This window comes from Oryctolagus cuniculus, chromosome 10 (genome assembly GCF_964237555.1).
Source record: "Oryctolagus cuniculus chromosome 10, mOryCun1.1, whole genome shotgun sequence".
Lineage (NCBI taxonomy): Eukaryota > Metazoa > Chordata > Mammalia > Lagomorpha > Leporidae > Oryctolagus > Oryctolagus cuniculus.
Genome location: NC_091441.1, coordinates 54,214,782 through 54,242,237, shown reverse-complemented (window position 1 = coordinate 54,242,237; position 27,456 = coordinate 54,214,782). Strand labels below are relative to the sequence as shown.

General features: G+C 51.3%; 1 protein-coding gene across 3 annotated transcripts in view; it reads right to left on the bottom strand.

Moving 5' to 3' along the window:
• NPC1 (NPC intracellular cholesterol transporter 1) overlaps nt 1–27,456 on the bottom strand; it is a 50,527-nt gene that overhangs the window by 1,794 nt on the left and 21,277 nt on the right. For 2 of the 3 annotated variants that reach the window (XM_070049761.1, NM_001082071.1), the window contains 19 exon segments: nt 24,145–24,312; nt 23,347–23,596; nt 21,689–21,762; nt 20,882–21,252; nt 19,259–19,485; nt 15,474–15,574; nt 13,161–13,263; nt 11,222–11,411; nt 10,651–10,833; nt 9,872–9,986; nt 8,258–8,385; nt 8,017–8,157; nt 4,439–4,528; nt 3,836–4,026; nt 3,482–3,597; nt 2,752–2,881; nt 2,341–2,541; nt 1,038–1,269; nt 278–391 (listed from right to left, as the gene is read on the bottom strand). In XM_070049761.1, the coding sequence (XP_069905862.1) occupies nt 278–391; nt 1,038–1,269; nt 2,341–2,541; nt 2,752–2,881; nt 3,482–3,597; nt 3,836–4,026; nt 4,439–4,528; nt 8,017–8,157; nt 8,258–8,385; nt 9,872–9,986; nt 10,651–10,833; nt 11,222–11,411; nt 13,161–13,263; nt 15,474–15,574; nt 19,259–19,485; nt 20,882–21,252; nt 21,689–21,762; nt 23,347–23,596; nt 24,145–24,312 (3,125 nt within the window). 3 annotated transcript variants of the gene reach the window in all.

Genomic DNA, 27,456 nt, shown 5'->3' with positions numbered 1-27,456 from the left:
CAGGCTAACCCGGGACAGAGCTGAACTGGGAGACGCTGCAGACGTCAGCTCCACACTGCACCCTGGGCTCGAGCCTGTGCCGCGTGCAGCTCCTGCAGATCTGACTTCTCGCGGTTTCCCTGCTACAGAAGTCACACACACCGGTGCCAGGTGCAGCTGCTCCAGGAACTGCCAGGGACTTGGCCTCGCTGGCAGCTGCTTTCTAAAGCACGTCTCCGAACTTCAGTTCCTCCTCAGGAGTCGTCCCAGCCCTGGGCGCGCCCTGCGGGATACTCACAGAGCTGCCCATGTGAGCGAGCGCCTCCTCCGCGCGGGCCACACGGCTTCCTTTGGCACTCACTGTGAACGCTCTGGTTATGTGGCTGCAGAACTCCACGGAGATGCCACAGCTCTGAAATAAAGCACTTCCCTCAGCAGGGCTCTTGCCTGGTGCGGTGCCCCTCGCCCCTGCGATGTGTGCTGGAGTCCCACTCCCCCGCTCCCAGCACGGCCTGTGCCCCCGGGTCCTAGGGCGTGTGTGCATCTGGTGGGGGAGGTGCCAAAGCCTCCCAGCCACAGCCGGCCCTGCGCAGCCTGCACGCTGTTGTCGCTCCTGGCTGTCCCCACCCCGGCCCCACGGGACTCCCAGCTGGATGTGCACCTATCACCTCTGGAATGCTCACAGCTGCAAGATTGTCACTTAACTATCAAAAAGCACCTAGCCACTGGGAACTGGGCAGACAGCCCCCGGGGAGGGCAATATTCTGGATCAACAGTGAACGCCCTTAGGCTGCACACTGCCCCGTCCCTAGAGGGTAATAAAGCAGCGCCCAGGCTAGCCCTGGTAGCACGCCTCTGCTGTCGGGGCACCAGGACTCGGCACCACAGCTGCCCGAAAGGGGATAAACGGACAGCGATGTGCTTTCTCCCACCTCTGTGCTCCGACAGCCACAGCTGGACCTGGGATTTTGCCCCATTTTATGGTTTCCGTGGACACCATGGCCCCGTTCCTATGAGTGACAGAGGAGCCAGGGGCTAAGGGACAGCCAGGGACTCACCATCACCAGGTTGACCAAGGACACCGCGTTCAGGCTGATGCCCCACAGCCACATGACCCCAAACATGTTGACCAAGATCATGGTGATGGTGACACACATGATGACTGCAGACCAGAGCTCACAGCCCAGGAGCACCACGGCCACCACGAACACCGCTCCCAGGGACACGCCGAGGTTAAAGACGGCATCGTCCAGAATGGTGAGGTACTGTTCATAGAAGACGTAGAACACACTGTGGACGAGAGGGGAGCTTCCGTCAGGGCCCCCAGCGCCTGCCCCGGGGCGGCCCTGGCGGAGAACGTCCTGGCCGTGTGCCAGCCCCGCCCCAGTCATGCCACGGCTCTGCGGGGGCCGCTCGGCCGCACACGTGTTTCCTGCGAGGTTTCTGCTTGCTGGCCCAATCTCTGTCACTTCACAGACCCAGACTAACAAGTCCCGATCTCTCCCGAGAACAGCTCGGAGCAGGCCCCGCCAAAGCTAAGCGGTGCTTCCCAGGAGTCAGGACGCCCGCTCTGCGGCTGCTGCTTCTTCTTTTCTTCTTCTTTTCTTCTTCTTCTTTTTGACAGGCAGAGTTAGAGAGAGGAGAGAGACAGAGAGAAAGGTCTTCCTTTCCGTTGGTTCACCCTCCAAATGGCTGCTATGGCTGGCGCGCTGTGCTGATTCAAAGCCAGGAGCCAGGTGCTTCTCCTGGTCTCCCATGCGGGTGCAGGGCCCAAGCACTTGGGCCATCCTCCACTGCACTCCCTGGCCACAGCAGAGAGCTGGCCTGGAAGAGGGGCAACCGGGACAGAATCCGGCGCCCCGACGGGGACTAGAACGCAGGGTGCCGGCGCCACAGGCAAAGGATTAGCCAAGTGAGCCGAGGCGCCAACCATCTGCAGCTTCTTCCACAGAAAACCCAGCTCTTCTTTAAGCAAGCTTATGGTAGTGGTTAAAGCAATTTTTTAAAACCACTTGTTTCTTCTACCTTTTGGTATTCTCCAAAATCAGTACATAATATTATATATAAAATCATACATAATATCCTCTTGCCAGTGTGGGAAAAAAAAAAAAAACGGAATAAACAAGAAAACTCCATCCAAAAGCACTGAGCAGGCGGGGACACACGGGTGTCAGTGTCGCTGGCTGAGGATGCGGGCTCAGCCCTCTCTGTGTGGCCTCTGGGGGCTGCTTCCCTGTGGGTCTCCTTTAGGAGGGTCGGCGGGGACGAAGTTCGGTGACTCTGGCTTCTTGCCCTTGAACTGCTTCCCCTGTGTGCAGAATTGAAGCTGGGGGTTGGCCTCCCACTGAGACCCCGCCCTACCTGTACGGGAACACCCGGCAACGGCTGCCCTTCAGGCCCATGGTGGCGGTGGCGTTCCCGGCTATCAGCTGGGCTTTCTTCATGGCGTCGATGAAGTCGGCCGAGGTCTGCAGCACGGTGTGGTAGGTCATGAAGTACGTGGCCCCGACCTCGGTGCCGTTGCCCAGGATGTTGACTGCGGTGCCGTAAGCAGCATGTCCCCTGGGCACAGAGACGGGCGTCAGAGAGGCAGCTCCCAGCCCGACGCCCATGGCAGCTGAGCCCTGGCGGCCCAGTGAAGTCATGCCGCCCTGGCTCGCAGGTGGCACCCAGCTGGGCCTCCCGACCAGGGAGCGAGGCAGGTGTCAGCCCACTCTCGCCTGCTTGGGCCTCACTGCATCTGTTTGGTGCGAGGCGGCCGGCGCCACTTACCCTTTGCCACACTTGGGGTTGGGGTTGTCGGACAGGAACATGGGCAGGAATCTCATGAAGTCCTCCCCCTGAGGCCTCTGCTTGCCCTCTGGGGTGAGCGGCCTGCAGCGGACGCAGGCAGGGTCCACCACTGGCGGAGACACGAGGGGGGAGCCGCGCGTTAGAGGAGCAGGCTTCTGATAGTGTTTTTAAATAAAAGCACGAAAAAAATACTAAGAAGGGAGGGAATTCTCCCGAAATCTCTCCCCTTATCCAGAAACTTCCGCCCCCCGTGGTCCACTGCTTGCTGAGTCTGACACACTGCTTAAAACCTCGGGCAGACTCAACAGAGTCTGCTTCAGTGCTGACCACGACTGGTGTCATCCGACACCAGGGCTCGCACGTGTTAGGAGAATTCCAGACTTCCAACACTCCTACAACACCAGGCAGCAACAGTGACAAACAGGACAGCCAAGGCCAGAGCCCGTCAGAGCAATGGGTGTGGTCAGGGCAAGATGAGGACCCGAATCTGGGAGCCGGAGTCCCCTTGTGGGCCGCATGCAGCCTGCAGCCCCAAGTGGTGCAGGGACGGGAACACGTGGCAGTTCGCACACGTGGTGAGGTAGGGGAGCGTGGCGAGGGGCGGAAGACCCAGCATGGGCATGTACTGAGGAGAGATGCAAACACTTAGTGAATGCCGAGACCAAGGTGTTCCGGGAGGAAGGGAGCCGCGGGGCGGGAGCGACGGTACCTGAGGCGTTGCAGAACTGCTCCGTGACGTTGGAGACCCGGCAGCAAGACGACTGCGGCTTCACCCAATCGAAGTAATCGTCGATCCAGGAGGAGGGCGCGAAGCCGATGCGGGTGCTGGGGAAAGGAGGAAGCGATGGCCGCCCTGCTCCACGCGGAGGACGCCTCCCGCTTCAGAACCGTCCTGACGCCCCCCCCCCCCCCCCCAGTCGCCCAGAGAGACACGCAGAGCCCGGAACGAGACCACCACCAGAGCCCCCGGCACTGTAGGCCTCCGAGAGGCAGCGCTCAGGCCAGCCGAGACTGAACGCGGGCTTTGAAAGGAGCCCCGAGAGAGGGGCGAGGCGGTACTGACTAGTTGTCCAGCTGGGCCGCGTTGAATATCTGCTGCACCAAGGAGTCGTTGTCGCAGCCCAGGCCGCCGCACACCATGTTCTGCCCCTGCAGGGAGGTGTAGTTGTGCCCTTCCTCCAGGACAAAGTACACGGGCGGCCCCGCGTGCAGGTACTGCCCGAGGGACTTGAAATAATCCACCACGTAGGAGTCCTGCAAGACAGACCGAAGGACGGCGGGGGTCTAAATGCTCTGAGGACAAGCGAGACGGAGACCACTAGGAATTCAGAGGGCCCAGGCTGCCCGACACCGCCGGCCTGCACTCGGGACTCCCGGCACAGCCAGGGCATCCCCCTCCCCCCGCCCTTCCCCCACCTCCTGTCCACGGTCAGGAGGTTGCCTCACAAGGCCATTGGCTCCCAATCCATGGCTGTGCCCTGAGGGCGGAAGCTCCTAATGCCAGAGCAGCCCACTGCCCCGCGATACAGCAGCTCCCGTTAAAAGCCAGGGAGTCTGTGTGCGTCTGCATTTCCAGGCAGGTGTTGGCTGGAAACACTCAAGAGCATGCTCTCAAAAACTCAACTCATCACCAGCCACATAAGCCTCATTAAAGACAGGGCCTTACGTCAGGCATTGAGAGAGACTGATCCAATCCAATTTCCACCTTGTTCAGGACTGCGATGCTGAACGAGAGAACGCCCACAAATACCGCTATCTGGAAGAAAAAGTGCTTGTTCAGTGTCACAACAAGCTGAGGGACAGAAAAGAAATCTTGAACACATGCAAAAAAGCAGGATTTTTCTAAACCGAAAAGCAAGTTTACATAACGTGTAGAGACGACAGGGAGTACGGGGGTAGTATCTGGGCCACAGTATCCAGAGCCAAAATTTGTGGGTTCAAATCCCAGCCTTGTACTTAGAGTTCAAAGACCCTGCACCTGGCTTCTATTTCTTCATCAGGAGAATTAACAGACTTGTTGCAACAGATAGCAGCATGGATTCAATAAGAAAACCCACGGGTGATCCAGACTTTAGCATCGTTCCCAACTGATATTCACTGTTCCAGGTACCACTATTGCTTCGTACTATCACCAGACATGAATTTATGTTTTTTTAGTAGAGAAGTGACAGATGATCACTGCTAGCTACATCTAGTCTATAACCCATATAAAGTCCCTGCACGGAATGCGGGTGACCGGGAGGAGGGCCTGGGGACACTGTAAGACCTCTGGGTGGTGATGGGACAGTTCTACACGTGGGCTGCAGAGATCTTAACGGAAAAGGGCCACACACGGCCCAACACCATCCTCAAATGTTCTTAAACCTTAGTCTGCAGGGACGGTGCTGTGGCGCAGTAGGCTAAGCCTCTGCCTGCAATGCTGCCATCCTACATGGGCATCGGTTCAAGTCCCAGCTGCTTTTCTTCTAGTCCAGCTCTCTGCTAATGACCTGGAAAAGCAGTGGAAGATGGCCCAAGTGCTTGGGCCCCTGCACCCACGTGGGAGACCTGGAAGAAGCTCTAGGCTTCTGGCTTCAAATTGGCTTAGGTCCAGCCATTGCAGCCATTTGGGGAGTAAAACAGTGATGGAAGACCTTTCTTTTCTTTTCTTTTTAAAGATTTATTTATGTACTTCAGAGGCAGAGCTACAGAGAGAGAGAGAGAGGGAGAGGGGGAGGGAGAGGGAGAGATAGAGATCTTCCATCCATTGGCTCACTCCCCAAATGGCCACAACGGCTGGAGCTGGGCTAATCTGAAGCCAGGACCCAGAAGCTTCTTCCGGGTCTCCTATGCAGGAACAGGGCCCAAGCACACAGGCCATCCTCTGCTGCTTTCCTAGGCCGTGGCAGAGAGCTGGGTCAGAAGAGGAGCAGCTGGCATAGGAACCGGTGCTCATATGGGATGCAGGCGCTGCAGACAGGTGTTCAGCCCACTATGCCACAGCGCTGGCCCCATGGAAGACCTTTCTCTCTCTCCCTCTCTCTCTCACTCTGCCTCTCAAATAGTAAAATCTTTTTCTAAAAAAACCCTAAAACATAAGAGATGATCAAGTCAAAACAAGGTAAGCACATTGGAAAGCACGTGCTTAGATAAAGCATAGCTGAACTTTAAAAAAAAAAAAATATTTGTTCATTATTTATTTGAAAGGAAGGAAGAGAGAGATTTCATCTGGTGGTTCACTCCCCATATGGCTTCAATGGCCAGAGCAGGGCTAGGCTGAGGATGGCCCAGGCTAAAGCCAGGAGTCTAGAAATCAATCCGGGTCTCCCATGTGGGTGCAGGGGCCCAAACACCTGGGCCACCTTCCACTGTTCTTCCCAGGCAATTAGCAGGAGCTGGATCAGAAGTAGAGTAGCCAGGACTTGAACCAGTACCCATATGGGTTGCTGGTGTCACAGGCAGTGACTTAACCTGCTGTGCCCAATGCTGGCTCCATTAATATTTATTTAAATTTTTTAAAAAACTATTTTTACTTATTTATTTCAAAGGCAGAGAGAGAAGGAGAAGGTTAACCATAAAGCATGTGTAGTAATGTAGACATCACACACGGTGTGCCCGTGTCATAGTCTTGGATTTGATGTGGGAGTACATTTATGTAAAATGCACCCCTGGAGGAAACTGGGGCAAGGGAACTTGGTTCCTCACTGGACTACATTTGCAGCTCTGGGAATCTACTTATTTTGAGATAAAAACTTAAAGAACTGTTGCTTACACTAATAAAAATCTCACTAGAAAAATATTTCAAGTTTTTGTACCTATATAAATATGTACATAAATTTTAAATTTTTTTTAAAAAGTGGTAGCTTAGTAGGCTAAGCTTTCACCTGTGGTGATGGCATCCCATATGGGTGCCTGTTTGAGTCCTGGCTGCTCCACTTCTGATCCAGCTCTTTGCTTATGGTCTGAACACAGTGGTGCAAATCTTGGGCCTCTGCACTTGCATGGGAGACACAGAATTAGCTCCTGGCTCCTGGCTTTGCATCTGTGTAACTCCAGCCATTGTGGCCATTTGCGGAGTGAACCAGCAAATGGAAGACCTCTCTCTCTCTGCCTCTCTGTAGCTCTCCCTTTCAAATAAATAAATACATCTTTAAAAAATTATTTTTCACTTTATTTGAAAGGTAGAGAGACAGAACCATCTGCTAGTTCACTCCCCAAAATGCCTACAACAGCTGAGCCTATGCCAGACCAAAGCCAGAAGCCTGGTATTCCAACAGGGTCTCCCACATGGCAGGCAGCGACCCAGGTACTTAAGCCATCCATCATCTGCTGCTTCCCAGGCTGTGTATCAGCAGGGAGCTGGATCAGAAGTGGAGGAGCTGGGACGTGAACACAGGGACTATGATATGGAATGTAAGTGTACCAAGCAGAGTCTGAAACCACGGCACCAAACATACACACCCAGTATATATCTTTCTTTTTCAAAAATATTTATTTATTTGAAAGGCAGAGTGATAGAGAGGAAAAGACAGAAACAGAGACAGAGAGGGAGACAGAGAAAGAGAGAGAGAGATCTTCTGTCTACCTCTTCACTCCCTGCAATGGTCATGGCTAAGCCATATCAAAGCCAGGAGCCAGGAGCTCCACCTGAGTCTCTCACATGGGTGGAAAGGACACAAGTACTGGGACATCACCTGCTGCCTTCCCCGGGGCATTGGCAGGTGGATCAGAAGCGGAGTAGTGGGGCTGGGGTTGTGATGCAATGGATTAAGCACTGCCTGCAGCACTGGCATCCCATACGGGTGCTGGTTCACGTCCTGGCTGCTCCACTTTCAATCCAGCTCCTTGCTATTGTGCCTGAGAAGGTAGCAGAAGATGGCTCAAGTGCTCGAGCTCCTGCCACCCACATGGGAGACCCAGATGAAGCTCTTGGCTCCTGGCTTTGGCCTGGCCTGGCCCCGGCTATTGTGCCCATTTGGGAGATAAACCAGTAGATGGAAGATTCTCTCTCTCTGTAAGTCTGCCTTTCAAACGAAAACAAGCAAAAACAAAAACAAACAAAAAGAAGTGGAGTAGCTAGGGCTCAACCAGGTTCTCTGGTATGGAATGCTGACGTCATAGCAGTGGCTTAACCTGCTGTGCCATGACACCTGCCCCACATGCATATTCTAACAGCTGTCAGAATCTCCTTCCCCAGCTGTTTCTTAGAAGGCATGTGACAATCCATTTTGGGGAGAACGAGAAAAACCACAGGCAGGCTCCTACCACAATGGGCCGCATCCAGTCCTTGAGCAGAAGTGGAGAATAGGAGTTTTTGAAGAAGCGAAACAAGTAGCTCTCGGAGGCCTGAATGCTCGTCCCAGCCTCTGCACCCCTGAAGCAGCACAGGACGTCCAGCTGGTTTTTCTGAGGGAACAGAGAGGAGCACGGGTCACGGAACCTGCTCTGGCTGCTTCATCTAGGTCTAGATCAAATAAAAAGGTCTGCAATCCTGGCGACAACTTACCTCTTGACGCTTAATGTCTAATCCCAAAAGACTCACAAAGCAGGTGATCTGGAGGAGGAAGTCAATGAAGACCGCCATCCCCGCAAACAGGGAGAAGGTGTGGACGGCCGGCATCACCGACAGGCCTCCTGCAAGGGCAAGGGACGCTCTCATCAGCCACCTGACGGCAGAGGACTCCACAGGGCTTGGCGGACAGAGCCAAGGAGCCAGACAGGTCCGCCCGTGCTGCGAACACGCCACGGGGGTCGGGCCAGAGCAGGGAGTGGCGTCTATAAACTGTCTTCTAAGATTTGTCAGCACCAGACCACGCAGGGGGTTTAAAAACGTGCATTCCTGGGCCAAAGCCCCATCCTGCTGAAATCCAGGTGCATCACTCAAATCTGCGAACTGCTCACACAGGCCTTCTCCCTTCCAGGCTGCCCACAGGGAAGGACAGGGATTCCTGTCCAGTATGTCAACAACTTCAGTCTCCCAGTGAGTTACAGTAAGAAGCAGTCTACAGTCAGACAAGGGTGCTCCAAGTCAAAGATACCCAATGTGGTTTCGGGGGGTAAGAGAAGTCAGAGCCGGCAGCCCTGGGCTGAGCACACCTCACTGCCTCTCTGGATGGGACACACACGTGTGGGGTGCACTCCCGCTGACCGCCAAGGGCAGTCCAGCCTTGGGGCACAGTGTCAGCTGCTGTTGTCATCACCCAGGCTCTGCTTTTCTTCTGTCAGAGATGAAGAGATAACTCCAGGGTGCATCCGTGTCCATCAGAAGGTCCCAGATAATGGCTGCGGGTTCCACGAGCATGAGGCTTTGTGGAAATGAGAGGTGACATGCTGATGCGGGGTGTGTGTGTGTGTGTGTATGGGATACCACCTCGATGTGTGTGTGTGTGTGTGTGTGGACAGGATACCGCCTACCGCCGCGATCATTCATCAGCCTGTGAAAGCTGACCTGGCAGCCGCACGGCCATCCTGTCTGTGACTGTGGACCCCAGGTCCTGTTTGGATGGAGGGTTCTAATTCAGCCTCCTCTATGGAGGACACAGATGCTTTTCCCTGACTGCAGCACAGAGACGGGCAGGCAGCCCCACTGCCACATCTATTTGGTGATCTTTCCAGACACAAGTTAGATAGAAACGTGAATTTTTGTCCCAGTTCCTTCCTGCTCCTTGTACTGAGATTCAAGGACCTCTGCTCACGCAGGAAGCTGCTTTTCCAAAGACCGCCTACCCTTGGAAACAGCAGCAGGGCATCGGGCACACCGACACCTGTGGAGTTGGGAGTGGCCACTTAGTGCCTTGTGTTGAGACGGATTCTGCACTATACTGGAGGCCATTTTTCAAACACTAACATTCACCGGGGCACCCCAAAGGGGAGATGACAAGAAGAGTTACAGGGTCTGTCATCCTGAACCCCAGCATCAACAGTGCTCTGAAACTTAACATGAGAAAGAAGACACCCACAAAATGACACCCCACATACTGCTAGCAATTTTTCTTGTGGTCCAGTCAGGGACACTTTCCAATGAGGGAACAAAGCTTAGAAGCGGAGGCAGCACAAAGGGGCATCCTCCGACACCCAGCTCGGCACACTATGGGACACACAGAATGGAAAGTGTACCTACCTAAGAAAAATGCTACCGTCTCGGCAAAGGAGGACAGGAAGATGCTAGGAGCTACTTCTCCCAGGACCCGGCCCAGCTGCTGGTCCAGGGTTTCCCCTTGAAGACGTTCATCTCTCTTGAGAAAAACAAAAAGTAAAAGCAACATTAACGTCCCTCAATAACAAGGCTACCTACGTTAACTCAACAGGAAAGAAAAAAGATAGTTGAGTAACAGTGGCTTCTAAGTACATACATTTTGGCAAATGTAAGTTCTCATATTAATTTATTCGGAGTATTGCTGAACTACTGCTCTAGGTTCCAGGTGAGAAATGCGAGGAAAGACTGGAGCGTGTTATCTAAAACTACCTGGGACACCGAGTAACACCTACACGCCACGGAGCTTCTGAGGCAGGGGCCGCATGACGCCGCCGGAGACCACTTTCTCCACTTTCTCCCTCCTCCTCAGTGGCGCCTCTGCACACAGCAAATCTGCCATTCTGCACGCTACACTGAGGACTGTTTTAGCAACAGTCATTCCCAAAACAGTTTCCAAAAGCATGGGAGAGCCATTTTTGTGCATGTGTAAAAAAGGCATTAATTAAAACCAAATTGTCACCTGATATCTATGTTGCCAGCCAGAGGGAAGAGTGAATTTCTTGGTCCCCACCGATGCAGAACAAGTCATGGAGCTCAAAGGGCCCCCCAGGGAAAGGACACAAAGCCCCTCACACCCTCATTCACCGTGCACAGAGGCAGGCTGTGGGACGGGGACTGAGCGCCATGAGAACACGCACACACACCTGGTAGGTCTGCACCAGAATGAAGATGTTGTCCACCCCGACAGCCAGCACCAGGAAAGGGATGACTTCGATCACGATGAGGGTCAAGGGGATCCCAATGTAGCTGAAGATGCCCAAGGAGCAGGCCACCGAGCTCAGCACAATCAGGATGCCCGCGATGCCCAGGGAGACTTTCGAATCCACCTGAGAGAGGCGAGCACGCAGAGAGCGCCCGTCAGAGGGGCTGCTGGCCTCACTTTCACTTCCTTAGAAGGGCACATGCCACCCAGAGTTAGGAGTACGATTCCCAGTTCAAGAGAAGGTGTGGGAAAATGTCGAGGGCTTCCCTAGGAACACAGTTCACGAGCTTGCATTGTTAGGTGACAGAACAGACAAGTGAGAAAAACCTGGATGGAAATACACTTTAAGTCAAAAAACTGGTCCTGAAGAAAACGGATGCAGGAAACCAACATTACACACGATGAAAATATGGAACTGACGACAGTTTAGAAGTAGAAGCAAAATAGGACAACAAGCTGTGCTAAGCCATTTCCCCGGACACACACACGAGACACACTGAGCCCCCACCTACCAGAAACCTGCGGCAGCTTTTGATGTGCCCCAAGGCCAGGGAAATATACAGAAACATGACGGCATAGCTAATGACGACGGTGAAGACGTCGCTGTTACTTTCGCGATCTAGTTCATCTTCAATACTGCGCTCGGCAGTGAAAGAGATGGTCAGGTTTGGATTCTCGTAGTTTTTCACAAAATTAATAAACCTGAAGAGTAAGCAAAATTTCCTATTTTCAGTTAAAGCTTAGTAACACCTAAGGAAGAGATGTTTCCTGCACTTTCCCAACACAGAGGCCACACCGCACGTGGGCCTTCTTCATTGCACACCGGAATGTGAGACACTCCCGGGCGATGGCCATAGTTCCAGACACACATGCTGAATTTTCTACTGCTTAACCCAGGTTTAGAACAAGTCTAAAAGTGCTTCAGGCTCTGTTTCTAAGTGAAGTATACCATAATGAAGATATAAACTCATGGAACAAAACTGAAAAACTTTTACAGATTCAACACAATACCCACCGGAATCCCAGGTGACTTCTTTGTAGGAAATGACAAGGTGACTAAAATTATATGGAATTACACAAGGCCTAGAACAGTTAAATATTCTTTTTCGGGGCAAGCATTGTGGTATGGTGAGTTGGGCTGCTGCTTGCAATGCCAGCATCCCATGTGGGCACTGGTTCAAGTCCTGGCTGTTCCACTTCCCAACCAGCTCCCTGCTGATGTGCCTGGTGGAGCAGCAGAGGAAGTACCAAGAGTTTGGGCCTCTGCTCCCACGTGGGAGACCCAGATGAGGCCCTTGGCTTTGGCCTCGCCCAAACCAGGCTGTAACCTGGTTGTTATAGCCATGTGGAGAGTGAAGCGGCAGATGGAGGCTATCTCTCCTCTCTCTCTGTAGTTCTGCCTTTGAAATCAATAAATAAATCTTTAAAAAGTAAATAAGTAAAAAAAAAAATCCCTTTTTCAAGAACAAGAACACTTCTCAATTTCAAAACTTTCTAAAAGGGGGCTGGCACTGTGGCATAGTAGGCTAAGCCTCCGCCTGTAGTGCCACCATCCCATCTGGGCGCCAGTTGGTGTCCCAGCTACTCCTCTTCTGATCCAGCTCTCTGCTGTGGCCGGGGAAAGCAGTGGAAAATGGTTCAAGCACCTGGGCCCCTGCACCCAAGTGGAAGACCTGGAAGAAGCTCCTGGCTCCTGGCTTTGGATCGGCTCAGCTCTGGCTGTTGCGGCCACTTGGGGAGTGTACCAGAGGATGGAAGACCTTTATCTCTGTTTAGGTCTATAATTCTGCCTCTGAAATAAATAAAATCTTAAAAAAAAAAAACTTCCTAAAAAACAGCAGTAATCAAGACATTGTGTAATATCAGCACAAGGACAGACACAAGATAAATGGGACATTCAGGGGCTGGTGCTGTGGCACAGGGGGTAAAGCTGTTGCCTCAGATGCCAGCATTGCATAGGGGCACTGGTTAGGGTCATGGCTGCTCCTCTTCCAATCCATACCCCTACTCATGCCCCTGTGGAAGCAGCAAAAGATGGCCCAAGTGCTTGGGCCCCTGCAGCCACAGGGCTCCTGGCCCCTGGCTTTGTACCGTTCCTGCTCTGGCCTCTGCGGTCATTTGGGGAGTGAATCAGCAGATGGAAGATCTCTCTCTTTCAAATAAATAAATAAATCTTTTTTTTGAACAATCAGCATGCTCTGGCTGTTAGAAAAAAATACATATTGTGCATAAATATTTTTGCATTCTTCGTCAGGAGTACCTGTTTAAATCACATGTTTATAGATGAATTTGTTTGTAGATTTCTTTTTAGCATCACTAGTGTCAAGTGGAAGCAACCACCCTAACTTGGTCAGTGTGGAGTGATCTTCCAGTGCTTGTAGACATCCACCCCCCCCCCCCCCCCCCATACACACAGCGAGGACAGCCTACGTAGTTCTGCCAGTGACTCACTCTTTTTCCCAGGCCTTGGCCCTCTGGAGCTTCTCTGTATCATTATAGTAATTACTGACAGGGAAGGTAATCACGAGGGCGGTGGCATTGTTGTAGTTTTGATCTAGAAAGGAAAATATGACATCAAAAAGCAGATTACGAGGGTGCAGAAGGTCAGAAAAATTCAAGGAGAAAAATCAGAACACAACTGAGCTGCCTCTGATCTCTCCTGGAGCTACACACAGCAGCTCTGCTCTCGGAACAAAGCAGCAGCGGGCTAAAATGTTCTGTACGTGTCTACCTGAGGTGTGCACACTTGCCACTCAGGAAGAGTCAACTTCTTTTTAACTACACAGTATGCTCGTGGTGGAAATTTCAAACAGAGCAGAAAACTCTTCAGTGGGAAGGCATTCTTTCTTTGTCCAATCCCTATCCCCACCGTGAGTCCCCTCCTAACACTGCGGCCGTCTGCAAATCTCTCGAGAGATACCCCATGCACACACAGCAAACAGGATTCCTCCTCTTCCCTTCCTACACACACGGGAACAGAAGGCGCCGCGTGCGGCATCCACAGACTCTGTGTCTTGCACACTGCGCCATCTGAGCACTCCCCAGCTTCCTTCTCTTTTTTCTGCTGAGAGTATTTTCTGGTGTAAAGTAACCAATCCCCAACAGCTGGAGGTTTGTGCAACTTCTTTTGCTATTACAAAGAATAATCTACAAATATCTCTGATGTGTAAAATATATATTTATAATCAATTCTTACAATCACTAAATAAAAAACATGCGTTTTTATTTTGATAAATTCTCTCAAATTGCCCTCCAAAGAGAGTATACTATTTTTCATTCCTTTGTTCAATAAGATATTTATGTAGATCTACTTTGAGCCAGGCTGTATTTTAGGGACAATGGATGTTCTAGTGAACAAGAGAGAAGAATCCTGTCTTTCTACATTCTAGTAACCAGCTGATATTTCCACTGCAGTGGAGAGTGTCCCACATTTTCACGGGCACAGTGGTCCATCCACCTCTTAGGCTCTCGCCGACCCACTAGGTAGAAACACTGGTGAGAGGATACTTTCACCAACAGAGGTGGATGTTTCCTCCTGGACACCAAGTGCCATGGGAGTCTCTTAGCTTTCACACGGCCTCGACCACTGTTCTCACAGGTTGTTTACTCTTTATACAGTAAGGAAACGTTATCTGGCAAGTATATTAATCTGTTTTGTCTAGTTTCTTGTTTCTTTTTAACTGCATGTCTATTCTTCACATATGAACTTCAAATTTTTATGTAGCCAAGTTCCTCTGCTGGAACTCTGATGGCTCCTGGGTTTCATGGCTTAGAAATGCCCCTGCCATTTTAAGATTACTTAAAACATTTTCCTCCGTATTTTCTTCCAGTTCTTTAACAGGGTTGCTTCTTGTATCTCGATATTTGATCCATGTGATGTTTATTTTGGCAGAAGCAGTAAGGCAGAGATCAAATAGAATTTTCTCCCTGTGGCCAGCTGTTGACTCCACTGCTCTCCCATCGATGGGAAATGGTGTTATGTAATGTAATGTAAAGTTACGTTATGTAATGTTATGTTATGTTTGTTATGTTATGCTATGTTGTGTTATGTTATGCTATGTTTGTAATGTTATGCTATGCTATGCTATGTTACATTATTATGACAGAACACATTTTAAATACAAATCCCAACTTTTCCCCTGCTACTGAGTGAGGAGAAAACTCTTCTGGCTTCTTCACTGGCTAAAGAAAAACCAGCTGAGCCTCTGATTGGGCTTCAGATGCCACAGGTGTCTGATGAATCACCACGCCCTCTTATCTAGCACAGTCTGTCCCAAGGTGTGTCACAGGAACCAGCAAAGGGCAAACCAACTGCCCTTCCCAATATCCAAGTGCCCACACTCTTAACTGACTAATTCAAAAGAAAAATCAATCCATCTACGTTGCTTCCCCGGCACTCCACTCGCTCTTCCTCTCCCCCACGGCAGGGGCTGGTTCTAAACTGCGGTCCAGGGACTGACCACCTGGAGTTCTGCAGGTGAGCTTCCCAGGCCGGGGACCTCTTTGACACTGGACGTGTGTGGCTGTGTGCAACTGCATTATTCTGGGGAGATATTCTTAGCTTCTCTGAGGCAAGTGTGACCTCAGAAAGGTGAACATAGCCCACCGCTTTTAAATGCAGAATAAAACCCACAGCTAGGTGAGGTACTACATTTGGCATTCACGACATAGGGAATTAACAATCTTCCTAATTACCACTGAGTATGAATCACAGAACCAAGACTACACAATGGAACAGGACAAGTAAACGCATCTCTTACTTACCATCATAGCCTCCTAACACAAGCCATGGGAACACTGGGCCACCAAATGTGCCCAGACAAGGATCATGGAGCAAACTTGTATCATTCAGAGAGGCAGGAACCCTGCCAGAAAGTTTAGAAAACCTCCAGTTAGAACAATCCTCGAGACACCACAGGCCTAACCATTTACACAATAAACACTTAATGAGGCAGACGGTATTCTGAGCCCAATGTGGTCCCCAAGGTTCTTTTGCCTAGTAACTCAACACCTGCCTTTGGGGGCTCAGAAACACTGGGCAAGGGGAAGGCAGATACAGGCCTGGGCCATCAATAGCAGGTGGTGCACGACGCTGTGTGGGCAGATGAGGCAGCAAATGACATGAGGGCAAACCAACTCCAAAAGCAGAGCCCTGATCAGATCTACACACAAGGGCACTTCACCAGGGAGGGAGGAAAAGCGGGTCTTCCGTCCCATGAATGACAGTGGTGGAGGAGAGAGGAGTGGGACAGTCAGAAAACAGGCACGTGAGACGGGATGAGAGCAAGAGGATGGCAATTAGGGGAATGGCAAGCAGTCCTGTCCTGGAGCTTCGGGCACCCAGGAAGGGGCTACTGAAGGAGGGAACAGGCCTGGAGAGGGTAAAGGACAGATGATGCAGAACCAAGGACTCAGTGAAGTCGTTAGAATTTTGATGCCAGAGGCACTGGGGAATAAACAGAGATTTTCGGGAAAGGGAGGGGACGGGCTATTTTACAAATATAACTCGGCCCTCCCCTCTCCCACTCCCTCTCCCATCCCGCCCTTCATCATGTTTCATTTTCAATTACCTTCATATACTGAAGATCAACTTAGTATATACTAAGCAAGGATTTCAACAGGCTTCACTCACACAACTGCACAAGGTATAGGGTATTGTTCGACTAGTAGTGTTGTTTTTAAGTTTCATAGTTAAACACATTAAGGGCAGAGATCCTACGTGGGGAGCATGTACCCAGTGACTCCCATTGTTGATTTAACAATTGGCACTCTTATTTATGAGAAGGGAAGGGGAGAGGGAGTGGGAGAGGGGAGCGTTGTGGGCGGGAGGGAAGTTATGGGGGGGGGGAGCTAATGTAATCCACAAGCTGTACTTTGGAAATTTATGTTCATTAAATAAAAAAAAATTTAAAAAAATAGTAAACAGATAAAAAACAAAAAACAAAAAAACAAATATAACTCGGGTGAAAAAGGGGAAGGCGATATGGAAGTGGGAAAGAAGCAGGAAACAAGGGGGCAGGCACGCGGGGCAGAGGTGAAGACGCTGCTCGGTAGGAGCCAGCTCTGTGGCACAGTGGGCTGAGCTGCTGCCTGCAACATGGGCATCCTATATCAGACTGTTGGCTCGATTCTTGGCTGTTCCGCTTCTGATCCAGCTAATGCACCTGGGAAGGCAGCAGCAGATGACTCCAGTACTTGGACTCCTGCCACCCATGTGGGAGACCCGGATGGTCAGCTCATCTGTCTCCCTTTCAAATGAAACAAAGAAGGAAAAAGAAAAAGAAAAAAAAAGAGAAAAACAGAAAGCAAGGAGTGCAACCAGAAGGTCTGTGCAGTGGCCCAGCTGGAGGCGCCCGGCAGCAGATGAGCCCTGCCCAGGGCAGTGGCACCTGACGGCAGGTCCTCGGCAGAACTCCACTGGGTGCTTGGGGAGGTTCCTGCATATAACCCACCCATCAGGGCTGCTGGGGAGTGGTTTACGCTCTGGAGGTCAGTCATTTGCAGTAAGAGGCAGAGCACCGAACCCACAGCCCCCCTCTGCCTCCATGTGACAGCTTGGAGAGATCATCCAGAGGTTAAAACCACGAGGATGGCACGAGGCCAGCAGGAGGAGGAGAGACTCAGGGAGGAAGCTGCGCGTTTCAGGAACTGGTGGATGTCAATGAGAGTAAATGACACGGTGGGAAAGCGGCAAGTCTGTGCTCAGTTCTGGGTGGACAGAGACTGCCATTCCCGCAGGACCTGCAGGTGGAAAAGCCCAGGAAAAGTGGGAAGGCGAGGAAAAAGGTGAGAGCTAGGGATGGGCCCAGGCTCACACAGGACCCACGTCAGCGTGACTACACACCACGCATGTATTCCGTATTTCGTTTCAGATTTCCTGTGGCTCCCCTGTACTGTTTACCCTCTCCAGAAGGCTGGTTTACGGGGCAGGCATGTGGGCTAGTGGTTGGGACACCCACATCCTATACTGAGTGCCTGGGTTTGCAACCTGATTCCAGCTTCCTGCTAACATGTACCCTGGGAGGCAGTAGGTAATGGTTCAAGTACTTAAGTCCATGTGGAAGAGCTGTATTGACTTCCTGACACCTGGCTTTGGCCTAGCCCAGCCCCGGAGGTTCTGGGCATTTGAGGAGTCAATCAATAGATAGCAGATCTCTTTCTCTGCCTTTCAAATGAAATGAATTAGAAACAATTATGAGTGTAACTCATGGTTTTGGAGGCGACACCCTTGCAACAGAGTACACATGGCCCAGCTGCCTGAAGACACAGTCCAGAAGCACACAGCACTCTAGGTCACGGGAGACCCGAGAACCAGAAGCCAGAGAGCTCAGCTCTTGAGACGTGCTCAGTGCAGCAATGCGCTCAGCGACGACAAAGAACTGCTTCTCGGCACAAAGAACAAACAGCCACTGTGGCTGTGCGACTGAGCAAACAACTGTCCCCGGGCCAGATCCAAGGCACTCGGGGAGAGCAGGCCTGTCTGTGTTATGCTGCTCTTGGGGACACGCCTCGAGATCTCTAAACGCCTCAAGATCCCCTCGTCGGTGACCCAGACACACTTCCCTTGGTGACTAATCCCCACTGGAAGTGTGCCCTGCCCAGCTGGACATTCCTCCTTAGGGAGGCGGCTACAGGGCCCTGCAGGTAAAGCTGCACGCTCACACACTCCCACGGCTTCAGGGGCGCAGGCTGTGTGTTTGGAACATGATTTGCTATCGTGATACGTGACTATATCCGAAAGGCAAGAACTCTCATGATGGACTTCCAGCGTCAGCTCCTAGGGGTGGATGTGGTTATGAAACGGAGTGCTCCGCTTCAGCTGTGATCAAAGGATGAACGGTATCACGCTGTTCCTGGATCCCCCACCACAGAAACTCTCACCCCAGGGCTTCGGCGCCTGCTGCTTGTTCTGCTTGGAACACGTTACCCGGGATATCCACGTGCTGCCTCTTTTCTTTCCCCTTTTCCACTCTAAAGCAGTACACCCCCATCTTACTTTTCTCCTTAGGGTACTCATCTCTGCCAACATAAGTGTGTATATTTATTTGTTGATTGCCTGTCTCCCTTAATCGGATGCAAGCTTGGGGCCGGCACTGTGGCTTAATAGGCTAAGCCTCTGCCTGCAGCACTGGCATCCTGTAGGGGCGCTGGTTCTAGTCCTGGCTGCTCCACTTCCGATCCAGCTCTCTGCTATGGCCTGGGAAAGCAGTAGAAGATGGCCCAGTGCTTGGGCCCCTACATCTGCGTAGGAGACCTGGAAGAAGCTCCTGGCTCCTGGCTTTGGATTGGCCCAACTGCAGCTGCTGTGGTCATTTGGGGGGTGAACCAGAGGACAGAAGAACTTTCTCTCTGTCTCTCCCTCTCTAGTCTGTAACTTTATCTCTCAAACAAATAAATAAAATAAAAATCTTAAAAAAAAAAAAATAAAAGATGCAAGCCTGGCAGGGCAGGTCTTGGACTGTTTGTTCACTGCTGGGTCTCTAACTCCTTGGATCACGTAGTGCTCAAGTATGGGCAGGGAGGGGCATTGGCAACTGTTGTGCACTCACCGGACACAGTAGAGAAAGTGCGTGTGGTAATCGGCGTACACAAAGAAGTCGTCCCCTTGCTCGTGGTCCAGCATGGAATGGCTGTTCTGGAAGTAGTTTAACACGCTCAGGATGGTGCAGTTCTTGTTATATGGTGAGAGAGGGGCCAAGCAGATGTCCTGAAGTGTCACAGTCTCGTTGTTGTAGGATGCAGTAATGTCTTCAATGGCTGTCTGCAAGTCAAGAACCTGAAAGACGATTGTAAAAATCAGCAGACCCAGTAATGAGCCAGACTTCTCTCAGGTGCTGCCTGAGCAGCAGCGCCCTGAGGGGTCAGAGACAAGGAGTTCCAGGATCGGCTCCAGATACTGAGCTCCGAGGATGCTCGAGTTCCTTTGGTTCGATGCTGTAGCACTGGCACGTGACTGCACACACACTCTTGCGTGCTTTAAAGCTGCATTGTTTAGGGAATGACAAGGAAAAAAGTCTGAAGTGTTCAGTACAGGCACCACTTTTTCTCCTAGTATTTTCTCTCTGTGGATGCGGTGCCTGTGGGTATGCAGGGCTGGCTGTATCTGGGGAAAACCATTCCTGAGATGAGGGAGAGGATAAAAGCACGTTACGGTAAAACACTGGTAAAGCCCAAGGCCCACTCTGATAGGAAACCGGGATGAAGATCCCGGCTAGAGGCATCTAAAGATGAGGAGGGGGCACCCTGACCAGACAGAGGTCAGGACACAAGACCGTCTCCCTGCTCCTCTTCTCCAGCAGCAAGGCCCCCGAGGGGAGACCGGAGCAAGATGCTGGGCTTCCCGGCACTCCTGGGCCGACAGCAAGCCTCCCAGCCCCCCAGCTGTGCCCGGCCACTGCTGATGGGTACCCCCATCCTCCCAGATGGAGAACATGCTCCCGGGAGCCAAGGGCTGTGCCGTGCACCTGCTGCAGTGAGCCAGTTGCTGGGTGAAGATGCGACTCAAGCGTAGGATCATTTGGATGTTTTTCAAGGTTTCAGACTTTCTGTACCCAAGAGTAACACTTACAGGAAAAACCACATGAATGTGCAGTAGTCCATTAAAAAAGAAGCATCTAGCTTCCGCACAGGCCCCGCTCTCCAGGGCCAGTGTGACAGGGGATAGGAATAGAGGGTTCAAACGCCTTTGTAAAAGACACACTTGGATCTCGTCAGAAATGCAGGCTGGGAGCCTGGGCTCAGGTCACCTGCGAGGTGGATCGGAGCGATCCCCTGGCTCCTTTCCCAGCCCCCAGGATAGTGTGAAAGGCGTCCTCCCTTCAAGTCCTCACACATTACTTTCAGCTATCTGGGAAAACAATCCACAAATTCCTAACGTGAATTTCTTGTTACTAAACTCTGCTCCAACAGAGTACCGACACGTGACTCCTCTTATACCCAGCGCACTTTCAAGGACAAGGCAAGACCTGCTGCCTGGAGCCAACACGAGGTGGGCCACAGTACATTTTTCAAGGTCAACACCTATCACTCACTTTCTTGAAAAGCAAGGTCAAAGCACCCCTTTAATGTTACATTTTATACTTCAACATTCAGTCCCAAATCCACATTAAGTAGAACTGGTCAACAAACCCCAGGTCCCCCAGGCTGACTTATTGTTGTACACAGCAGGTTACCTGGTGCAAAATCTGTTTGTCGAGCGGTGGTCCAAAGGGCACGTCGGCGCCCGAGGGGTACGGCTGGTAGGTGTGCTTGTTGGTGTGGGGGGCTCGGATGATGAGCTGCTCGGTCCGGAAGAAAGGCCCAAAGTGCGCGTCAAAGAACTCTTTGTCCTGGCGGGCCTGGCTGCTGGGCGCTGACCACAGGTCAATGGGGTTGGTGGTGACCCGGACATACACCAGGCCTGAAGAACACGCGGCGATGAAGCCGAGTGAGAAGAAGATGACGCAGCCGGGGTTTCGGACACAGAAGGATCCCCAGCGAGTGAAGAGTCTCCTCAGACAGCCCTCAAATGCTGCCCCTAGCAGGTCGCAGCAGGACACCTCCCCTGGAAGGGCGGGAGAGGAAGGGAGGGTGGAGGTTAAGAGCCAAGCCATTCCTGGAAGTTGGAACAGGGAAAGCATTAGCTAGAGGCACGTGCCAGGAACCAAGCCCGTCTGTGGCTATGCACAGGTCCCCCTCCCCGCCCTCGGCTAGGGATCTGCTCACGGAAGCCACATGGGAGCCTCGGAGAGGCCAAGCTGTCTGCCACCTGTCCCTCCCCTGCCTACTGCTCCTGCTACACTAGCGCCATCGTGGCTCCTGTCCTCATCCGTAGTTACCTCCCGGCTACTGTTAAGTACTTGGTTCTGATCTGTGCTGCAAAGGCAAAGAGCCACCTGTGCCTCGATCAGGGCTGCCCTCAGCCCCGCCTCCCCCAGAACTGGCTGAGAAAATGAAGGCTCGCAGGCCAACACCACCTTAGCGTACGCACGAGCACCCACCTTTGTCGCTGGTGTTAACAGAGAAAGCTATGTTGCTATCAATGGGAGTGTACTCAGAAACAAAGTACCGCTTTCTGAAAAATAAAAGCAAACGCAGACTATTAGCGGGCTCCTGCACAGTGAGGCTGTCACGCGGACGGTCCCACGGTTCCATCAACAGCCTGCTCTCGGCAAGTCTTTCTCCTCTCCACCTGTAGCCTTCGTGCCCCCTAAGCCTCCTTGCTCTGCATCTCTCTGATCACCAGTCTCAGGAGGAAATTTAAGAAAGTATTTTTAAAAATTCGTAAGAGATGATTTCCCTTTGTGGCCCCCATAGACATTTGAAACTTTTAGGTCCTTTAAAACACATTGTCCTCGCCAGCAGCAACAGGCCCCCGACGTGCCGACCTCTTGCATTCTAACAGCACACTCCAACGGAAGGAAGTGAGGTTGCTCACCCACAAGCCTGATCCCAGGGTGAGCCTGGGCTAAGCATGGAGAAGACACAGGAGCCAACCGGAAGGACTCCGAGTGGCCCAAACTGGAAACGCTTGAGCAACAGAACAAATGCCAGTATCGGACAGGACCCCACCGAATAAAGAACAAGCCCCTGATATAAATAACAGAGCAAATACCAGAGTGAGGGAGAAGGGGGAGCCCTCAGTACGGTTACTAAATACACAGCGAATGGGGAAAACCCAATGTCACCACGCGGCCGATGCCACAGCGGTGACTGTCGCAGACAGGGGCTGCCGATGACGCTGGAATCAGTGGGTGACGAGGTGAAGAGCAACGAAGGACAAGCACAGTCTCAGAGCACCTCCCCTGGAAAGACTTCAATTACCAAGGGAAAACCAGCAACACCACGGCAGATGCTCCCCTAACCACGTGACCGAGGGAACCACTACCAGGGAGGACACATCCTGCCACCAAGCACCCGTGGAGTGATGCGCCGAGAAAGACACAGCGGCACATCTGAGATGCTCTTGCCAAAACATCAGAGGAAGCCAAGCTGAAGGACACGCTACACAATCGGGAGTGGCACGGCCACAGAAGGAAGGCACGGAGGGACTGTCACAGGCCGGGGGAGGCCAATGAACCCCGAAGTGAGTATACATGGGACCCCGACACAGAAAAAGGGCATCCGAGGGAAAACCGGTGCCACGTGAATGAAGCTTGTACTTTAACAAGTAGCATCTCACCAATGTTATCTTCATGGTTTTCACAATTATACTACGAGTGCTGTAAAATGTTACCTTAGAGGAGGTTAGCTAAGAATAGACACATAAATCATCATTTGCAACTTTTTGGTAAATCTAAGATTTCAAAAGTTAAAAGCAAGCAAGCAAACAAAAATCTACTGTCTTAAAGCAAATGCAAGTACCTAAAAGGACCAGAGTACTACATTCACTGAGATTTGAGTCAGATGCTGCCGATGAAGCATGGCTTTCCAAAGAACGGGTAGTTAATGCGCAGTTCTTAAAGTCACACTAATTTCAAGTGTTTAAGTCTGCACAAGGCTCCATTGTCTACTAGCTGCAGGGCACACGTGATGCACCGAATGGTATTCATCAAGGTATTCATTTCTTGTTCTAACTAACCAACAGTCTGCAAGGGAAATCTCAAAGTGCCATTTAGGTAATTTTGCTCTTTCGCCCTGGACAAACAGGACTGCTTACCTGTAGCACCACACTGCAAAAAACGTTCCAAAAAACATAAACAGAAATGCCATGTAGGTGATCCACATGATGACATACATGGCGTCCAAGCCAAAGATTCTCCAGGGTATGGGAGGTGGCGGGGGCTGGGGCTTAGGACCACAAACGACGGAGCAGTCCTGGCAGCTGCAGGGCCCCGTGACCTCATCTACAGCCTCGTTGCAGCCTTTGGTGGCATTATTCATGGGCTCCATCCCACGGACTGGGAGATCTACATGGAGGAATTGAGAGGAGAGCTCAATAGAACACATTACAACCTTTGTGTTAAATTACACTGAAGCCCAACAATAAGCACTCTGAAACACAGGGCAGAAGTAGGAGAGAGAGGACTGGAGGCTTCTGTGTCATCAAGTTGTGTTGTACAGCTCATCCTGTTTGTCACTGATACCCAAGTATACTACATGCCAAAGTAGACCCCAAATATACTACATGCCAAAGTAAACCATCCGTCTTGTCTCACCTCCACTCTAAGGAGCGAGGCTGGTACTATCACAGAGATCTGAAAAAGACCTCTAACATGTTTCAGTCTTAAACATAAATCAGTAAAATAAAATACACCCCCCCCATCTTATTCTTTCAATTACATAGCAATCCCGAAAGACAATTCTTCCTCTCTCCCGCTCTCAGCCCTGCTTAGTTACCTCTCTCAAGAGAGAGAAACCCAAGGACCCAGTTATCTGGATTCACCCTCCCACTGCAGATTACGATGCCTTGGCTTTAAAACACAGACTTGGCCAACCGGGCAGTGGTCACGCCTACCTGAGAAGATGGGGGTGATGGTAAAGGGTGCCTGTCCGTTGTTCTTGTCGAACATGTACTCGATCCAGTTGGTAGCATTGCAGGCGTTGGCGTCCTTCCCACACAGCAGGCCCAGGGCCTTGTCATTACTGGAGGGGGCCTCTACGTCCCGGCAGGCGTTGTACATGGCTACGAGAGGAGGCCCAGGGCATGAGATGGAGACAACGCCTGTCTAGGTTCAGATGCTTGCTTTAACTTACTGGGCAAGCCCTTTCAAAATGCCCCTGGACCAGCACGGGGAACTCCACAGGCACAGCCACCATGCAGAGGGCAGTGAGCTCTAGGGGAGGAGCGGGGGCTTCCCTCTGGGCTGGCTTGTCACCCTGCAAACCACGGGCCAGGCCAGGTCTCAAATCCACAACTTAGACGTAAAAACCAGACAGGCGTGGGGGAAGGCTTTCATCACCCCACACGGCTGGCACAGCAGCTCCGGATGTCTGCGCCCAGTGCACAGAGACTCAGGAAGCAGCCGTCAGAACCGAGGGCCACTCTGGGCAGCGTGACTACATAGCTGGGGAAGCATGGGGCTTACAGGGAAACTGGCTGTAGGGCAGAGGTCACGTGCGAGTGAAGCCAACAGTGTTCTCTTTGTGGTGTACTGCAGTAACACAGAGATGACGAACCACGTCGGGATAACGGCAGTGACAAAGACACGTGAGGGAGCAGCGGGAGTCGGTCTTTGTCCCGTCAGTCTTCATGCATTCAGCTCTGCTTGCAAACAACTGCCCAGGACCTTCTTCCCTAAACTTCAAGAGGACACTCCCACATTATCTGTATTTTGCCTGCCCTCCTGGAAGGCAGCTTGGCTGGAGAGATGGTTGCTACTGCAGAATTCTGTATTATTCTACTGTCTTCTGCCCTGGGTCACGGCTGGTCAGAAAATCTCCAACTGTCATTCTTGTCACGTGATTCATGTGTTTTCTATCTTCCATAATATTTATCTTTGACGTTTCATCGTATTTTTTCTTTTTTAAATTTTTTTATTTGACAGGTAGAGTCATAGACAGTGAAAGAGAGAGACAGACAGAAAGGTCTTCCTTCCGTTGGTTCACCCCCAAATGGCCGCTATGGCTGGCGCTGTGCCGATCTGAAGCCAGGAGCCAGGTGCTTCCTCCTGGTCTCCCATGCAGGTGCAGGAGCCCAAGCACTTGGGCCATCCTCCACTGCCTTCCCGTGAAGGAGGTCCAGAGAGCTGGACTGGAAGAGGAGCAACTGGGACTAGAACCCGGTGCCTATATGGGATGCCGGCACCACAGGCAGAGGATTAACCAAGTGAGTCACGGCGCCAGCCCCTCATCGTATTTTTTCCAAGCTATACCTGAGTATAGATTTTTTTAATAAAATACTTCTGAGCTATAATTTACACACAGCTCACCCACTTAAAGTATACAGTTTAGTGAACTTTAAAATATTCGTAAATAAACATGACCATCACCATGTGTCTGTGAGTGCGCAATATGTGAATATGCTACTTTAGGACATCTGCAGCACCTCAAGGAAAACCCTGTACTCCTTAGCCATCACCCCTACTGTCCCGTCTCCCCAAGCCCTAGCCACCACTCATCTCTCTGACTTCACAACTTCTCCATTTGGAACATTTCATCTAAATGGATTCACAACATACGGCCTCTGTGGCTGGCTTCTTTCACTCAATACCATGACTTCAAGATTCATCCCTGCTGTGGCATGTATCCGTGTGCCCCCATTTTTTCCCTGTAAGATACTTACCTATCTATTTATGTGAAAGATAGAGCAACAGAGAGAGGCAGAGACCCAGAGAGATCTTCTATCTGCTGATTTACTCCTCAAACGGCCCCAGTAGCCAGGCCAGGGCTAGGCTGAAGGGAGGAGACAGGAACTCCACCCAAATCTCCCACCTTGGTGGCAGGAGCCCAGGTACATGGTCATCATTTGCTGCCGTTCATGTGCATTAGCAGGAAGCTGGATTGGAAGCAGAGCAGCCGGGACTTGAACCTGTGCTTCAGTACAGTATGCAGGCTTTGACAACAGTGGCTTAACCTGCTGTGCCATGACACTGGCACTTCTACTCTTTTATGGCTTTTCTTTATATGGGCATCCCAAGAAGCAGCTTAACCTGCTGCACCACAAAGCCTGCCCCAAGCCTTTTTTTAAATTATTATTTTAATGATGTTCGGTTTACCTTTTGCTGCTCATGCTTTTGTTTTCATATCTAAACATCCACTGCCAAATTAGAGTTCATAAACTTTCCCCTGTAGTTTCTTCTAAGTCTTTTATAGTTTCAGGTCTTTCTTTTATTTTTTAAAGATTTATTTATTTTGAAAGTCAGAGTTACAGATAGAGAGGGATCTTCCATCCATCCATCGGTTCACTCCCCAAATAGTCACAATGGCCGAGGCTGGTCCAGCCCAAAGCCAGGAGCAAGGAGCTTCTTCCGGGTCTCCCATGTGGGTGCAGTGGCCCAAGCACTTGGACTATCTTCCACTGCTTTCCCAGGCCATTAGCAGGGAGCCAGATTGGAAGTGGAGCAGCTGTGGCTCGAACCAGTACCTATATAGGAAGCCAACATCACAGGTGGCAACTTTACTTGTAATACTGCAATGCTGGCCTCTAGTTTTCACCTTTATATTTAGGTCCTTGATCTATTTTAAAAAATATTTTCATATTATTTGAAAGGCAGAGAGAGACAGAAACAAGCAGAGAGAGATTTTCTACCTGCTGGTTCACTCCCCAACAACCATGGCTGGGCCAGGCTGAAGCCAGGAGCCCAGAACTTAATTTAGATCTCTCATGTGGGTGGCAGAGGGAACCCAAATACTTAAGCCATTATTTAGTGTCCCTTAGGGTGCCCAGTAGCAGGGAGATGGAATGGAAGCAGTGGCAGGACTTAAACCAAGGCACTTTGATATGGGATGTGGGCATGACAAGTGGCGTCTTAACTGCTGTGCTAAATGCTATGCCCTTTGATCCACTTTGAATTGACTTTTGTATATGGGGTGAAGTATTTCAGGTTTTCATGTGGACATGTTTTCAACTCATTTGGGTAAATACCAAGAAGCGGATCCCTGGATCATTTAAAAGTATGTCCAGTTGTGGCCGGCGCTGCGGCTCACTAGGCTAATCCTCCGCCTGCGGTGCCGGTACCCCGGGTTTTAGTGCCGGTTGGGGTGCCAGATTCTGTACTGGTTGCTCCTCTTCCAGGCCAGCTCTCTGCTGTGGCCAGGGGGTGCAGTGGAGGATGGCTCAAGTGCTTGGGCCCTGCACCTGCATGGGAGACCAGGAGAAGCACCTGGC